At 41.0% G+C, this 17,428-nt stretch overlaps 2 protein-coding genes across 2 annotated transcripts in view; one reads left to right on the top strand and one right to left on the bottom strand.

Annotated features, from left to right (window-relative positions):
- Positions 1-7,423, top strand: part of EIF2AK4 (eukaryotic translation initiation factor 2 alpha kinase 4) — a 77,510-nt gene extending 70,087 nt beyond the window's left edge. The window contains exons 34-39 of the mRNA XM_077818913.1: positions 315-373; positions 1,043-1,140; positions 2,449-2,517; positions 3,215-3,259; positions 5,136-5,254; positions 7,094-7,423. Of these exons, the coding sequence (XP_077675039.1) occupies positions 315-373; positions 1,043-1,140; positions 2,449-2,517; positions 3,215-3,259; positions 5,136-5,254; positions 7,094-7,151 (448 nt within the window). The 3' untranslated portion in view covers positions 7,152-7,423. The remainder of the gene's footprint in view (positions 1-314; positions 374-1,042; positions 1,141-2,448; positions 2,518-3,214; positions 3,260-5,135; positions 5,255-7,093) is intronic.
- Positions 7,424-10,885: 3,462 nt separating this feature from the next.
- Positions 10,886-14,451, bottom strand: SRP14 (signal recognition particle 14). Its single transcript, XM_077818910.1, has 5 exons — positions 14,393-14,451; positions 13,442-13,514; positions 12,785-12,897; positions 12,023-12,055; positions 10,886-11,602 (listed from the first exon to the last, which is right to left on the bottom strand). Exons 1-5 carry the CDS (start codon positions 14,414-14,416, stop codon positions 11,513-11,515), a joined length of 333 nt encoding a protein of 110 aa, XP_077675036.1. The 5' UTR covers positions 14,417-14,451; the 3' UTR covers positions 10,886-11,512.
- Positions 14,452-17,428: the final 2,977 nt, after the last annotated feature.

The raw sequence follows: 17,428 nt of genomic DNA, 5'->3' as shown, positions 1-17,428 counted from the left end.
ATTTCCCATTTACAATTAGTGAAAGTAGCAAGGAAAGTTTTGCTATTTACTTATGATTGCTGAAGACAGTTTTTTTTTTAATTAACAAGTTTAATTGTATGTTGGCATGTCTTAACTAATCAAAAATACAGGATTTAATTTGGAAATATTTGTATGCTGAAAATCTCCATTACATTTTTTTCAGCTAATTGGCGTGAAAAGAATACAGAATACCTTTGTATGTGAAAGTTTGCTAACAGTTGCTTCCATTACTGCACTGCTTTTACATTATTATGTGTCTATTTTTATAACTGTTTTTGTTTGCTTGCTTTTAGAGAAACTTCAGATAATCTCTCAGTACAAAATCTAAAAGGATCATTTGCTAATACTTCAGGTATATAATCACTAATTCTAGGCTAAAATTGACTGTTTTTGTATACAATAAACATTCTTTGCAATAAAGTAGTATATATTTTAATCACATTACAAGAATCACTATAAACAAACCACAAATGTCTTTCCGTACAACTTTAACCTGGCTTGAGTGATTTTTTTCTAATCTCAAATGCTGTGTCTAAAATTTGAAAAGTTTAAATTACATTTTCCTATAAAATGCAGAAGTCATTTTATAATAAACTTACAAGGAACATGCAACCATTTTTCTTGGCCCACCAGTCAAAATGTTCACAAGGCACAGAGGACTGACTGAATAAACTAAAACTTTGTTTACAGTAGACATTTCTGATTCTTTAGCTGGAAGTGGCTATCTTGCTGCAAAGTGATGTGACCTATAATGCGGACAGTGCAGAAAGCTAATGAAGGACACACTCAATCAGGTTCCATCCTGTTTTTTTCTGTTGGTTTAAGAATCAGAAGATTTTGCAGGATGAGTCCCTTTAAATTGCAGCCACAAAAATTACATAATTGCTTCAATAGCACAGATCAGAGTAGTAAATAAGTCTTGACTCATTAAGATTAGTGGGAGTTCATTTTGTTTAAAACAGGATATATCATGCTTGTTTAGGTGAAGAAAGAATACATTCTCAAACTGTTTGCATTTTAGGTTTATTTGAACCACATGGAACTTCTGTAGTGCCAAATGTGAGTGTTATAGCTCCTGAAAAATTGCCTGCCAGTGTCAGACGGCGTTATGAAACTCAGGTATACGTCGTTCTTTTTTCTTTCAGTTTTGGTTTGAATTTTTTTTTTTTCTGTCTGCATGTAGCTGTAATATCATGATCACAGATGGTTTGTCCTGCAGGATCTGTGCCTTGTTTAGTCTGCAGAATGGACAGTGAATGAGGCAAAGGGTTACAAGAAGGGGAAAATGGATTTTTCCATGGGTGTAAAGCATTGAAATGAGACCCAGGGAGACCAGTTCTTGCCTCTAACACAGACTTCCCACATGATTTGGGGCAAGGCTCTCATAATGCGTGTGTACAGGAGATCTCAGTGAAGACTCTATGGGGAACCCTAATTCTGGCACTTCCTGACTTTTGAGTGCTTAAGAAAATGTTAAAGTTACAAGTTAAACATAGATTTTGTATTTAATGTGTATGCAGAGGACTCAAATGTATGCCCGCTATAGTCTAATGTTTCATTATGTCCTCAAGCTCGGCGGTGCAAGCAAAAGTTTTCCAACATGATGCATACAAACAGTGTCCCACTTTGCCTAAAACAGAATGTTTAGTGGTATAATGTTAGACCACTGTATGAAAGAGAGATGGAGTTTTCCTCACTTGGATGCTAACAATGTACCAAACATAAGAAAAAAAAGAATAGGCTCCAATCCAAAGAGGATAGAAAATTCAGGATTTACTGGCTTCCAAAATATTTGGATTGTATGATGGGATCTAACTTTCTTTCCATAGCAGCAAAACCCATTTTGTATGCAAGAATGCAACAATTTTTATAGATTGCTGGATTCTCATGCTGCTCCAGAGAGGAGACAGTAGTGTAATGTAATGAGACTGAATACACCAGCAGTTCAATATACTATTGCCCAAAATGCAGCCATCTCCTCTGAGCTGCAGAGGAGCTACAGTGTATTCCAGGACTGCCTTCTGTGATTCTACTGCCAGTCTCTGATTAAAGTGGTGTCTTCTCTTATCTTTGTGAAAGGTGGCCTCCACTAGTGCCCATGAACACATAACTTTGACTCTGTCTAGGGAAATTCATAATCATGTGTTAATTCTGCCTAACCTCAGTCCTAATATCATCTCTCCTACCACTATACTCATAACTGGCAAAAATACTTCATAAGTGGGCATGAGCCCTGTGCTCATTCTCCTGACATTAATATAAGATGCCCACATATTCCTCGTTAACAATTGACCGTCTGGAATATCAAAGTTAATTATCGAGAATTAAATGTTATGTTTCTTGAAACAGAATACAAAGGTTCCCAACTTCCATGAAACAGGAGAAATTTGTATACAACTTTTATCCACTATTAATTTTAATTTGCAGGTACAAACAAGACTCCAGACGTTCATTACTAATCTGCAACAGAAAACCAGTGAGATTGAAATTTTAGCTGTAAGTCTGTTTGCTGACGCCTAAATGAAATGCAAATGCTTGGTCATTCGAGTCTTTAATGTTAATTGCTAGCAAGGTAGCTGTCACCAGCCATAATCTCAAATTTTAGAATTGGCAATTGTAACCAAATTTTGAAATTTATTGTAAAATAAAACCCACACAATGTTTATCTAGTATATTGAGAAATGCTTCCTGCTGTATGAATTGAGACTGCTACATATAGTAAAATGTTGACATTTTAACTACTTGCACCTCTAACTCCTGTGTGGTGGTGGATTTAATAGTAATTTGTTGCTGCAGCTTATCACTATAAAGCACATTTAAATGTTACTTTTTGGGTTCCCTGTCAACACTTTCTGAAGAGGTTAACTATAGTGTATCTTTCCTATGTGCCCTTTAGAAATAAGCATGTTTACCTTTTTTGAAATTAAGGGAAGACTTTCCATGTACACAGATGAGCTCTGCCAAACATAACTTGTCTTCGGAAATGCCTAAAATTCTGATGCAGTCCAAATATGTTTGCAAAACTTCTTTATAAATTAGAGATTAAATGTTGACCCCTTTTTTGAGAACAGAGATCTTCACATGGCCAGAATGATGACAGGAATAGAACTGGAAAAAGAAGTTACTTTTACTTGTTAAACTATATAACATTTGATTCCTTGACATTGACCTCTTTGCCCTGCTATTTTTGCAGGTAGATCTGTCAAAAGAAACTATAATACACTTCTTGTCACTAGAGGTAAGCAATTTAGAGTAAGTTGTGTATATGTAATCTGGATTTAACAGTAGGTTTTCAAAGGTTTAAAGTTAATGAGGTGAAATTGTCCTTACTGAGGTCAATGGTGAAATTCTCACCCAGTTTTTCTTTTAAAGAGTTTAAGAAAGGCTAAAAAATTCTGTACAGACAGAAAGGGTTTAGAATAAGCCTTGAAAAATCCATTTGCCAAATGCACAAGTAGAAAACGTTTCCTCTTGAGCTGGTGGAGTCCTTAGTCAACAATTTTTGCAGAATTTCAGCTTTCGTTTTAAATAAAGAAAAGGTTTTTAGTCTTTGTTCATGAAGATACCCTGGTGAATGTGAACAGAGCAGTGCTGTCTTGAGCTGTGGCTGCTTTTGGGTTTCCCAGGCAGCAGCCATTGAAATTAACATGATTCTGATTAGTTTTATGGTTACTGCTCAGAACTCTGTGTTTAATGTGAGTTTTGTTCTGCTGTAGCATGGGAGTGCACCGCAGCAAAGGTGTGTGATGGAGTTCTTAGAGAGGGAGGATGACCCAAACAGCATAAGATGAGGAACTGAGTCAATAAGCAAAAACCTTATCCCCATTCCTCAATGCTGTTGGGAAGTTGAGTTGAGGATATATTATGGTACTGTGGACTTCCCCTACAAGTCAGAAGACTCTGAAGTAGTGGGAGAGAAAGGGGTGGCTTAAAATTTGGCAGACATCTACTACACAGAAGTTAATATGAAAGACATTGATCCTAAACACAGTCTAGGGATAGCATCCTGAGAGAAATCCCATCAGTACCCAACCTCTTGGGGGGTTGGAGCTGGACCTCCCTGGTGGAGCCCTACTTGTCTTTCATATCTACCTCTCAGTGGCAGTCCTCTGGCAATTAGTTATCAGATAAACTTCTGAAAATTTGGTTTTTTTTAAACGTGCATGAGCGGCAGTAATTGAAATAATGTGTTTTAAAATGTTTAATGAGCCTATCTGTCAAAATACTGTAGATGCCTTAGAAAATGAAACCACATCAAACAGTACCTACTTATATTGAAATAAATCATAAATCAGGGGTAGCGTTAGAATTGATTAGCAGAACATGCAAAAGGCTTCAGCAAAATGCACTTTGGCTGTGCTGAATCTAGCACATGAGCCTCATGCTAAATTGATGCTCTGGTCTGGGTGTTTATTCTGTAGGGCCACCTGCTCGGGAGACTAGAGAACTGCAACGATTCTTGTAAATTTGCATATCACCTGAAGAAGGGTACTGGGGGAACTTATTTTTGAGTCAGGAAATTGATAAATGTTAATAGGAGTGTAAAGTACATACATCAAATCAAGTAATGCTCACGTAAAGATGCTCATAGGAAGTTAAATTAGCCACAAAATTGCGTTAAGTAGCCAAAATACTGGAAATCAAAGAAACCTCAAAATTATGTTCATATCAAATATGCTTTTTAATATCAGTTCAGAAGGGAAAAAGCCCATCCTGTGGCAGAGGGGACCAAAGAATGCTCTGGTGCATGTACATGTGAAAGAACACGGGTGGGACAGGAGGATGCAAGTGTTTCTACAATGGTGATAACTCTGCAGAGGAAAAGTGGGCCACTTCAGCCTTCCCAGTATGCTGCTGCTGTCGTACTGTAGGAGGGAGAAGCTGATCACCAGCAGCCTCCTTACAAAGATCTCTGTTTATAACAGAGTCAGGTTGTACATGCAGTTTTGTGCACTTTGTTTCAAGAAGCTAGTTCTTTGGCAGGTTAAGAAATAGAGTATTGCTATTCTGTCTGCATGACCTTCAGAAAAGTGAACCCTCCCCGCAGTGACACGGTTTTTCTTTCCTAATGAAATGTAATATATACGAAAATTCCTCGTCCTTTTTCCTTACAGTATGATGGAGATGAGCAAGCCTTTTACACGACTGTAAAACAACTGATGTCACGATTGCCAAAGCAGAGATACCTACAAGCTGTTTGTGATGAAATTTACAGTATCAAAATAGAAAAGAGGTAAATATATTTGTTGCAGCACCTACGGTAATTGGAACAATTGAGCTGTTCCACGGATTTGAAGTGTGGTAAATAGGCTGCTGTACATATTCTCTAGAGAAAGGCAAAGAAGGCACCCTCCTGAAAAGTGTCTTACTCCATATAAATATTTCCTAAAATTGCTCCTGTTTATCTTAGGGTGAACACACTCGACTGGTCCTCTTGTCCCCATTTGTATAGGCTTAAGGTGTGACCTAACGTTCAGCTGAACACCATAATGTATACAACTATAAATAAGTATGTAACTGAGCTGTGGGATATGCAAATTCTTGAGAGAGATGTTAGCCCACATTTAATCATCACATTTTCCTCTCTGGGTAATTTACACATTTGGCTTTTGGCAGCATAACTAGTAACAGATTTAGACAGATGTGGGTTCTGATAGCTGGGAATCTTTGTTCTCTTATGTCAGTTGTGCAGAATTTCCCTTCTGACAGACTGACTTGGACTTCAGAACCCTTGAGTATCCATGGCTCCCACAGATTTTGGTGGAAGCTGTGGGTATTTGGTGTAGCTGAACAGGCTAAGGACCTTTTTAAACAAACTCTTTCCATTTATATATAGTAAAACCTATCTTAAAATACCCTCAGCATAAATGCAGAAAAGAAATCTGTAGATGAAAAAAATAATTCAGAACTCAAAAAATCTGGTTTAGCTTTTCGCTAACCATTTCATTCTCTTAAGAATTGAATGTTTCAAAGTTAAATAACTTTTTGTGCATTTTGTTGAGAGCCACTCTTCCCCCTCCACCATGAGAGCAGTGTTCAGTTAACTTTGGTGAGCCATTCAATGGGACTAGAATTTGACTTTCTAATAATAGTGCCTTTCACTACTGGAGATATGAAACACACACCAATCATGCATTAACAGTGCAGACCAATTCCAGTATTCCTCAACAGCTTACAAAGCTTTGAATACTAAAACCCAGTGAGTGCACTCTCTCCTTTAGTAGGAGACTTCCAGAGGATCTTCTGTTAAAAGTTCTGCGCTCAACCTCCACTTTATCTGAGAAGAAAAAACTAAATTTGAGGCAGAATCTTAACTATATTAAAGTTGTGTAGAGGTGCTCTTAACTTGATTCTTTGCCACTTAACTGCTACTGAAAGCCAATTTAATAGTGTTTAAGCTACTGTAGAATGAGAAGTTTTATCTAGCCCTTTTAAGTTCAGGTGTTTTTTCAACACACACACTAACCCTTTCACAAATATTCAGCAGTTTCCATGAGGCAGTATTCTTTGAAGTGCTGACATTCCATAAATTATATGCTACCTGTCCCCAATGATGGTGCATATTGTTCTATGTAAGACAGTCCCTTGTATTGTCAAAGTTAAATCTCTCCCCCATTCTGCCTAAGTGGAAGAAAATTAAATAATTCTCTGTTCTAGAATTCAAAGTCTTAGTCATCTGGACATGTTAAGGGATGGAGGTAATTGTTGTTTAGGGTAGCAAAAAGAGGTATTATAAAGAAAGGGTTGAAATTAGAAGTAAAAATTTAGGCTAAATTTTAGGAAAAGCTTTGACAGTGATGTGTATTCAGGGAAATTATAGAAGTACCATTACTTGGATCCTTTTAAAATAAGTGGACATAGCGCAAGAAAAAATATTTAGAACAATCCTGCATTTACAGCAGGATTTACTAATGATGTACAATAAGATCTTTCCTATCTCTAATCTCTTAAGAGAACGCAGAGGCCATACTCTAAGACGTTGTCTCTAGAAATTACTATTTTTGGAGGGTTTAGAATGAATTACTCTGTTCTCTTGGCGGTAAACTCTAACACTGTCCTTTTTCCTCTACAGAATTCCTGTGCTTATCCTGTACTCTTATCGAGATGACTACTACAAAATTCTGTTTTAGTTCTAAAGAGGCATCTGTTGATGGGATGCTTAAATAGCATGTGACTACCAAAAGATACATAATCTGAAACCAAAACCATCAAATAATTGTTGCATATTCATTATGACCTTTGATATAGGAACATATACTTCGTGAAATTTCAGTAAGCTGTGATATAAAGAGACTCAGGCAATTACTGCCTTTATTTTTTTAGTGTGTAGTGGCCAGCTTCATACTTTGCATTTTTATATGTAAAACTTATTAAAAGTGTCATTAAAAAAGTTCAAAATAAATGTTAAAGGGTCATGTTTCTTAATGCACAGTCAGGTTACTGAAAGACATATCTTACACTTGTAAACTTTTTTCTTGTAATAATATTTGCTTGCACAATATCAATGTTAAGCAAGGAAAATGGATGGGAAAGTGAAACTGACTCAGCAAAAGAACTGCAGAGCTGTTCCAGAATGTCTATAATTTGCAGCTACCTTGCTACAGCCTACTGAATAGTACTATAACTTCAAATAGCTTTTTAAAAAGAAATTTAAACTAAGGAGCCAGTGTTTTTCAAATATGTATAGCATTAATCATCAGTATATGGGATGAAAACCCCCCGAATGTTCTTAGTCAACTGTGATCTTAAAATAAGGGGTCTTACAATACCCTTATATAGCATATTCAGATGGTAAAGGATCAAGAATCAATAGGAATTAATTTTACAACACTAATATAAAACAGATCTTTTTGGAATGGAGGACACATTTGCTTTGAAAATAAATACCGTTGTGTCTCAACAGCTTAAATACAGAGGGAAAACAAAATCAGGGGGAAGAGGGAGAGAGAGTTTTAGGAATTATTTTTAAAAGTAAAAGGTATAAGCAACCTTAACTCCCCCTGCCCCCTTTGCTCTTCCTCTATATGGCCGCAGTGACAGCCTCTTCTCTCAGTTCTGGTATCTGGCTGCAGGGAGGACCAGTTTCAGGGCAAGTCTTAGCCCAGAGCATACTCAGTACAGACAGCAGCATATTTAGGGAATTTTGCTAACATGCCTCTAAGCATGGGCCACTGGTGATTTTTAGAGGCTTATTAATTGACAGTCCTAGTTACCACAGTTGTAATTGCACTGTTAAATGAAATACCAATTGAAATGTATTAGATATTTTGGATGTTTTCCTACATTTTCAAATATATTGATTTCAATTACAACGCAAATATAAAGTGAGCAATGTACACATTGTATTCTATATATTTGCACTGAAAAACAGTATTTTTCAATTCACCTAATACAAGTACTGTAGTGCAATCTCTTTATCATGAAAGTTGAACTGAAAAATGTAGAATTTGGAACAAAAAATAACTGCATTCAAAAATAAAACACAAAACTGGAGCCCACAAGTCCACTCAGTCCTACTTGTTCAGCCACTCGCTAAGACAAACAAGTTTGTTTACATTTATGGGAAACAATGCTGCCCTCTTCTTATTTACAGTATCACCGGAAAGCGAGAAGAGGCGTTCACATGGCACTTTTGCAGCCAGCATTACAAGGTATTTACGTGTCAGTGATGCTAAACATTCATATGCCCCTTCGTGCTTCAGTCACAATTCCAGAGGATATACTTCCGTGCTGATGACGCTTGTTAAAAAAAAAAAAGTGTTAAATTTGTGACTGAACTCCTGGGGGGAAAACTGTATGTCCCCTGCTCTGTTTTACCCTCATTCTGCCGTACATTTCATGTTATAGCAGTCTCGGATGATGACCCAGCACATGTTCATTTTGAGAACACTTTCACTGCAGATTGACTAAATGCAAAGTAGGTACCAATGTGACACTTCTAAAGATAGCTACAGCACTCAAACCAAGGTTTAAGAATCTGAAGTGCCTTCGAAAATTCGAGGGGGACGAGGTGTGGAGCATGCTTTCAGAAGTCTTAAAAGAGCAACCCTCCAATGCAGAAACTATAGAACCCAAACCACCAAAAAAGAAAATCAACCTTTGCTGGTGGCATCTGACTCAGATGATGAAAACGAACATGCATCAGTTTGGACTGTTATCGAGCAGAACCCATTATCAGCATGGATGCAAGTCCTCTGGAATTGTGACTGAAACATGAAGGGGCATACGAATGTTTAGGATCACTGGCACGTAAATACCTTGCAATGCTGGCTACAAAAGTGCCATGCGAACGTCAGTTCTCACTTTCCGGTGATACTGTAAATAAGAGGGCAGCACTATTTCCCATAAATGTAAACAAACTTGTTTGTCTTAGCAATTGGCTGAACAAGAAGTAGAACTGAATGGACTTGTAGGCTCAAGTTTTACATTGGTTGTTTTTGTATGCTGTTGTTCCCAATTCTACATTAAGTTCAACTTTCATGATAAAGAGATTGCACTACAGTACTAGTATTTTTCAGTTCACCTAATACAATTTGTTTTTTACACTGCAAATATTTGTAATCAAAAAGCATATAAAGTATACAGTGCTCACTTTATATTTATGTTGTAAGTGAAATCAATATATTTGAAAATGTAGAAAACATCCGAAAATATTTAAATAAATGGTATTCTATTACTGTTTAACAGCACGATTAATTGCTTGACAGGCCTACTATAACCCAATCAAGGTGGGGTGAAATTTCTCCAGGACACTAAAAGACACCTCTCTGATCCCCACCACCTGCAAAATTTCAAGTCCTTACTCCAAACTATGGAGGTGCTAAAACTGTTCTACTGAGAAACTAAGACTCTTTCCTAAACCTCAGTTTCTGAAACAGCTAAACTGTGTTAGCTGTAACTTCCCCCACCAAAAACAACAAAAAAAAAGGACGGTCCAAGCAGAAACCCAACATGGAAAATTCAAGCCCAAAAGGTTAGCAATGTTAAGTGAGAACAGGATCTTAGGATAGAAAGGTTTAAGCAATCCTAACTTCTTTGATTGTAAGCTCTGGTCCACAACTGGGGTTCCTAAGTGGGATAATAATATAGACATTCATACCAGTTCCCCTTATAATTACAGGTACAACTTTATTTAGAGGATTGCTTAACTTTGTCTTTTGTTGGGGGGGAGGAGAGGGCAGGGGTTTCTGCCACACAAAAGTCCAGCAGCTCTCCCCATTCTGAGAGTTTAACTGACCCTAGCACAGGTATAAGTGCCTTCCATCCATGATGATAGATTTTCAACAAATACAGTGCCTTTATTTAAGCTGCTTATGGTATGCCATCTTAGTCCTGTACTCAAATGAACTTCCCAGTGCTGTTGTCTCTCTGCCCCTTTATTACATAGCTAGCCTTAGTATGACCAGGGGCGGCTCTACCAATTTTGCTGCCCCAAGCAGTCACCACCGAATTGCCGCCGTGGGACACAGACTGCTGCCCCAAGCACCTGCTTAGAAAGCTGGTGTCTGGAGCTGGCCCTGAGTATGACCCTCCTACATGCTGCTATCAACCTTTACCTTCAGCAAAGAGTGACTAGAGGAATTACCTTCCACTTACTCCTCGGGAGGGGCCACTAGTGGTTTAGAACAGAAATTATAGACAGCACAGAATGCTACAAGAAAATTCCATACCTATTTATACAAGTACAAAAGGTCACTATGTATGTTCAGGAGTAGGGGTTCTAACGCCTGTATCCCCTACTTGTAAGTAGTACAAGACCTATGTGACTGGTGGCTTGGATCCCCACTGCAAACATGGACTAATGTATGATCAGACTAATCATTCACTAAAGACCAATACAATTACAGTAGTCATTTCAACCAAATGCACTTCTGATTGTTTAATAGGAATAAGTAAACATTACCTTTTCACAACAAAGCATCAAGAGATACTATATTTACAATATAACCATTCAAAGTAAGATGCACCAAATCCCTGAACACATTCATAAGAATGAGACTTTTAGTAAAACAGTCATTGCAATTGTAACATGTGAAGCTCTAGGACTTGCTTTTTTTTTTTTTTGTCATGACCTCTTAACCTCCAATCACTTCTAGAAGCTAAATTAATAGAAAAAAAAAGGCAATGTTCCCACTAATTCTCAACTTCCCTACTTAGTTTACATGGGGCTTATCTACAGAATTAGACTTTCATTCACTACTTAAGATCTATTCTTTGCCCTTGTGACCACCCACTGCATCCCCCAAAACAGTTTATACTGACCATCCTGTGTAACAACATGGCAGCTGAGAGCGAAGAAGTTTCAGTCTAATCTTGTGAATATTCCTGCCAAACAATCTACAGAAACCACCTTTTATTTTCATTTTATTTAAGTGCCGGTATTGTTCACATCTCAGTATTCTACAGCCAAAAGAAAGCGTTGACTTAGGAAAAAATGGACTTTGAAGACTAGAATGCAAGTCTTGCAGTGATGGAAAGACATTCTGTTCCATCACTGGGTTGCTTTACTTTTCTTATTTTTGCTTTTCTTGTCTTTCTTCTTCAGGCCATCCATGTTAGCTCTCAACAGGTTAGAATAGGCCTGCAATCATGAAATAAACACCTTTAAGATTGACCAAATATTCAGAGGCAGTGCACTACAGTAAAAAATAAAAATTGTACAAAATCTCCGTTTTAGATAACCTATATCTCCACACAGCTCCTTTTTACAGAATGTTCAAACTCATCAGGAAATCACCCTTTTCTTCCCCACAATGATACAAAAGAGTTAAATAAGATGCTTTGGAGAATTTCATGCAAATGGAGAGACCATATACTTACCAAGATATGGAGCTATACTTCCATTTGTTGTAAGCATCTGTCCTATAACTTTAAATATTTAACCAACCCACCCATTTAGAGATGGGAGAATGATCTGTAGCTTTCCATGGCTTATCTTAAATTATTGAATATTCTTCCTTACAATACAGAAGAACGAAAAAAGAGAACATAGGAAACTTACCATCTGGAATTTATTTACTTCCTTCGAGCTTACCTGTGAAAAGCAAATTTGGGCGTTAAGCTGAAATACTGGAAACATTTTATCCCAGGACTAAAAATTTCAATAGACATTTGCCTGTCAGTTAAACACCAGGTCCCACCTAGCCGCACTTATGTCTGATCAAGTGATCACATTGAAGAGTTGGCATCAAAATAGTTAGAGAGACCACGTGTGGAGGGATAACAGGAAAGTACTCTTGGTAACAGATCTAGTTTTTTGGAGGACGATTCTCCCCCCTACCACCACCAATTTAAGTCACCACTCAGTAAAAGGGTAGCATTTCCTCTCCAAATCTACACACTTTCAAACAGAGAATAAATCCTCAATGTGAAGTCCAAAGCCAATTAATTGTCTGCTTATTCCAGTGCCTTTCACTTCTGTTTATATTACAGACTAAGTTATCCTGGCTAGTTTTTCAACATAACATACTCTCTTCAGATTCCTTTTCATTCATTTGTGACATCCATTCAAGTTCTCCCACAGCACATTCAAACTCTCTCAGGAACACTGAGCCCCATATTTCCAGCATCCAAATGCCCACACTATCTTCATATGCCCAAGCTGTGGCTGCTCTCAGACCTGACACTGATGGTTTATCCACCACATGTAAAAATTCCAGATTGTTACATTAGCTAAAGTTGGCCTTCAGCCTGAATGATGCAGCCAATTATTTCAGGAACAAATGAGTTTACATGCTCTCTCTGACCCAGATTTGCTACTTACCACTGTGCTAATCTTCTTCTTCCCATCTGTTGCTCTCAGAAGACATTTGTTGTCCGCAGGCTCAAAACCTTCCACATGGCCCTTACGTGGAATGGGTTTTGTTCGACCATCATCTGTGTTGAAAACCAAAGGCATGTCATAATCTGTTTATCCAGATTTTATTAAAATGTTTTTTCCAAAATCTCAGTGCATCAAGAGGATGCCTGCCACCACCAACAACCTGTATACCCCTAGCTTGTATAGCGATTTGAAATCAAGACACCATATCAAAGATGTTCCTGAGGGGAGCATATGCCTCCCCTCAGGAACAGACAGTGAGCTATTTTGCTGGCCCAGTTCACCTCCTCTCTACAGCATTTATAAATCTGAGAATAAAATTTCCATAATATCTCTATTTAAAAAGTTCCAATGAGAGCTGTTCAACATTTCATTGCAACGTTTACATTTCAAACAGCGCATCACTAACAATTTTAAAGTGAAACGATTTGACTTTTCTTTGCCTAAGCTGAGAGAAATGCAAAAACTATACAAGGAGCATAAATAGCAACAAGTGGATTTTTTAAACTCTCATTTAATGATAACGGTATTAGGAACAGAAGAACTTTGATTTAAACTGACAGTGTTCCTTTAATCCACTATAAAGGCACTGATACTTACATTTTTTCAGTGTTATGTAAACACTCCCCGAGGTTCTGCATTTTTGAAAAAGCCTTGTTAGTTCTGTCAAGAACTGTAAATGAAAGAAGAGACCCATCTCTGGTTAAGAACTACCACTGGAGGCTGGGGGAGGAGCAACAGACAGGAAAGTTTTCTGCTAGGTAGCAAATATTGCCATTCTCAATGTAATTAACAGCAGCTGTCTCATTAAAGTAGCATTCTTACACCACAATGCTTCCCAACAACTTATACACGGAATTTGCATGGGTTAAACCAGTGCAGGTGTTGTATGAAGAAAGCATTTATATAGCTTCCTTCACCCAGAAGACAGAGGGAGCTAAGCTATTTAAAGTAGCCCTGTTGGGAACACTGTTTTTATCAACAGCGTTTTGTAAAATCTAACACAGACGTTCGTAGCATTCCTATTATCAGTACTATGTTCTTTTATAAAAGTTTATATTTTAAAAACCAGAGGAAGGCATTTCAGCTTGGTTTAGACTTTCTCGAGCGTTTGCAAATCACGCAGAACAGCAATTTGCTGCCACACGAGAACCTGAAAGTCAGGCCGACCCCACTACTGGCACTGGTGCCTGCTGAGTGCAATGCCGGGGAGCAACCAACCGCGCAGATGGGGAAAGGGACACTAAGAGCAGGTCCGCAGCGCTACTGGACTTCAGCTGGCCAAGGTCCTTTCAAGCAACCGCTGCCGCAACCAGACGCCGCCGAGAAGCCCCGGGCTTGTAGGCGAGGCCCGGAGCCCTGCCGGCCCCGGGGTTTACCGGCAGGGGAGGGGACACCTTGCCCCGAGTAGTGTGCTCGGGTGGCCCCTCAGCGGCCCGGCCCGGCCGCCCCAGCCCGGGGGGGGGCCCGTACGCGCCGCACGGGAGAGGCTCCGCTCCGGACAGGGGCCGAAGGGGGGCCCGGTGCGGCTCCCCGCGGCCTGCCCCGCACCTGCTCGCTCTCCAGCAGCACCATCGCGCCGGCCCCGCGCTGGGCTCGCCCGCCCCCGGAACCGGAAGGGCCGCTCCGAGCTCGCACCATCGAGCGCGGGGCGGGGCCGCGAAGCTGCTCCCGGCTGCCCCCAGCGGCCCCCCGCGACGCTGCCCGCGCCACGCCGGGGGCGGCCAGCCGCTGCCGTGAGAGCGCCTGGGGGCGGGGGGGGGGGGCTGTGCGGCCCGGGCGCCTCAGGGCGGGAGCCCGCGTGTGGGGCCCCTGGCGGGGACGGGCTGGGGCCGCCCCCCTGTGAGATGTCGGCGCTGCTCGCTGGCCTCTGTGTATCTGCAGGTTTCAGAGGAGCAGCCGTGTTAGTCTGTGTCCGCAAAAAGAAAAGGAGGACTTGGGGCACCTTAGAGACTAAGCAATGTATTTGAGCATGAGCTTTCCTGAGCTACAGCTCACTTCATCGGCTGCATACTGTGGAAAATACAGTGGGGAGATTTTATATACACAGAGAACATGAAACAAGGGGTGTTACCATGCACACTGTCACCAGAGTGATCAGGTAAGGTGAGCTATTACCAGCAGGAGAGAAAGAAAAACCTTTTGTGGTGATAATCAAGGTGGGCCATTTCCAGCAGTTGGCAGGAAGGTCCGAGGAGCAGTAGGGGGTGGGGGGAATAAACATGGGGAAATAGTTTTACTTTGTGTAATGACCCATCCACTCCCAGTCTCTATTCAAGCCTAAGTTAATTGCATCCAGTTTGCAAATGAATTCCAATTCAGCAGTCTCTTGGTGGAGTTCATTTTTGAAGTTTTTTGTTGAAGTATTGCCACTTTTAGGTCTGTAACCGAGTGACCAGAGAGATTGAAATGTTCTCCAGCAATGCTCCTCTGCCATGTATATTGGCCAAACTGGACAGTCTCTACATAAAAGAATAAATGGACACAAATCAGACGTCAAGAATTATAACATTCAAAAACCAGTTGGAGAACACTTCAATCTCTCGGGTTGCCAACCCTCCAAGGGTTGCCAACCCTCCAGGATTGGCCTGGAGTCTCCAGGAATTAAAGAGTATGGCATGTGATGAAATCTCCAGGAATACAGCCAACCAAAACTGGCAACTCTCTAATACTAGATGCTTCACAGAAGGGTGCAGGAAATAAGCAGTTGTGACCGGGGTGGGCAAACTTTTTGGCCCAAGGGCCACATCGGGGTATGGAAATTGCATGGCAGCCTATGAGTGCTCACAAAATTGGGGGTGGGGTGCAGGGGGGGGGTGAGGGCTCTGGCTGGGGGTGCAGGGTCTGGAGTGTGGCCAGAAATGAGGAGTTTGGGGGCAGGAGGTGTTCTCTGGGCTGGGCAGGGAGTTGGGGGGGTGGGACAGCGAGGGCGCCAGCTAGAAGTGCAGGCTCTGGGATGGGTCTAGGGATTTGGGATGTAGGAGGGTGCTCCAGGCTGGGACTGAGGGATTCAGAGGGCAGGAGGGGGATCAGGGCTGCGGCAGAGGGTTGGAGTGCGGGGGGTGAGGGCTCTGGCTGAGGGTGCAGGCTCTGGGGTGGGGCTGGGGGATTTGGGGTGTAGAAGGGTGCTCCAGGTTGGGACCTAGGGGTTTGAAGAGCAGGATGAGGATAGGGAGTTGGGGCACAGGAGGATCTCGGTGTGCAGGCTCCAGGCAGTGCTTACCTCAAGCAGCTCCCAGAAGCAGCAGCTTGTCTCTCCTCCAGGTCCTATGCAGAGGCACAGCTAGGTGGCTCTGCACACTGCTCCGTCTGCAGGCACTGCCCTTGAAGCTCCCATTGGCCACAGTTCACGGCCAATGGGAGCTGTGGGGGTGGCGTGTGGAGCCCCCTGGCTGCCCCTAAATGTAGGAGCAGGAGGCGGACATGCTGCTGCTTCTGGGAGCCACATGGAGCTGTGGCATGCGCATGCGGAGCAACCGCCAACCCCGCTTCCCAGCTAGAGCAGGGCAAGCCCTAGACCTTGCTCCCCAGCTGGAGCTTGAGGGTCGGATGGGGCCTGCGGGCTGTAGTTTACCCACCTCTGAGTTATGACATAACCTCTTCCTACTGAAAGTTTCTAAGCCCTATAAAGTAGAGGTGAGTTATATTCTGAAGCATAAAGGATTGTATACTTCCCACATTTTTTAATAAGCTTTACTAAAGTTGAGATTCTCGGCATCCATATAAATCTCCAGTGAGTTTAGCCTTCTACCACTCCTCTGATATAGGGAACCATTATTATTCCCATTTGACAACTGGGGAAGCTGAGGCACAGAGGAGATGAGGGATTTGGCTAGCATCACTCAGCAAGTCTGTGGTGAGCTGGGAATTGAATGTAGATCTTCTGATTCCCAGTCCAGAACCCATGGTTTGAGTTGGGAGACAAAGGGGGACATAGACATCTCTTATGGTCGGAAGGAGAACACATTCAGAATTATTACATGAGTCAAGTGTAACTAATGAAATGTTATGTGAGTTTGCAAACAACCTGAAACAAAAGCTCTGAGAAGTGTGAACTACCCCACTTCATTTCATAATGACAATGTAAATGTCAGCATTGTTAACTATTTTAACTGCTGATGAAAACATGTAAGAAAGGAAAGGGATGATCATGTTACAAAGGTTTCAGAGTAACAGCCTTGTTAGTCTGTATTCGCAAAAAGAAAAGGAGTACTTGTGGCACCTTAGAGACTAACCAATTTATTTGAGCATAAGCTTTCGTGAGCTACAGCTCACTTCATCAGATGCATACTGTGGAAACTGCAGAAGACATTATATACACAGAGACCATGAAACAATACCTCCTCCCACCCCACTCTCCTGCTGGTAATAGTTCATCCAAAGTGACCACTCTCCCTACAATGTGCATGATAATCAAGGTGGGCCTTCTCACCCCCCCCCCCCACACACACACACACACACACAAACACAAACTCACTCTCCTGCTGGTAATAGGTCATCCAAACTGACCACTCTCCTTACAATGTGTATGATAATCAAGGTGGGCCATTTCCAGCATAAATCCAAGTTTAACCAGACCGTCGGGGG

This window comes from Eretmochelys imbricata, chromosome 6 (assembly GCF_965152235.1).
Source record: "Eretmochelys imbricata isolate rEreImb1 chromosome 6, rEreImb1.hap1, whole genome shotgun sequence".
NCBI classification, from domain to species: domain Eukaryota; kingdom Metazoa; phylum Chordata; order Testudines; family Cheloniidae; genus Eretmochelys; species Eretmochelys imbricata.
Note: the sequence above shows the minus strand (reverse complement) of the source record. Positions and strands in the feature narration are given on the sequence as shown.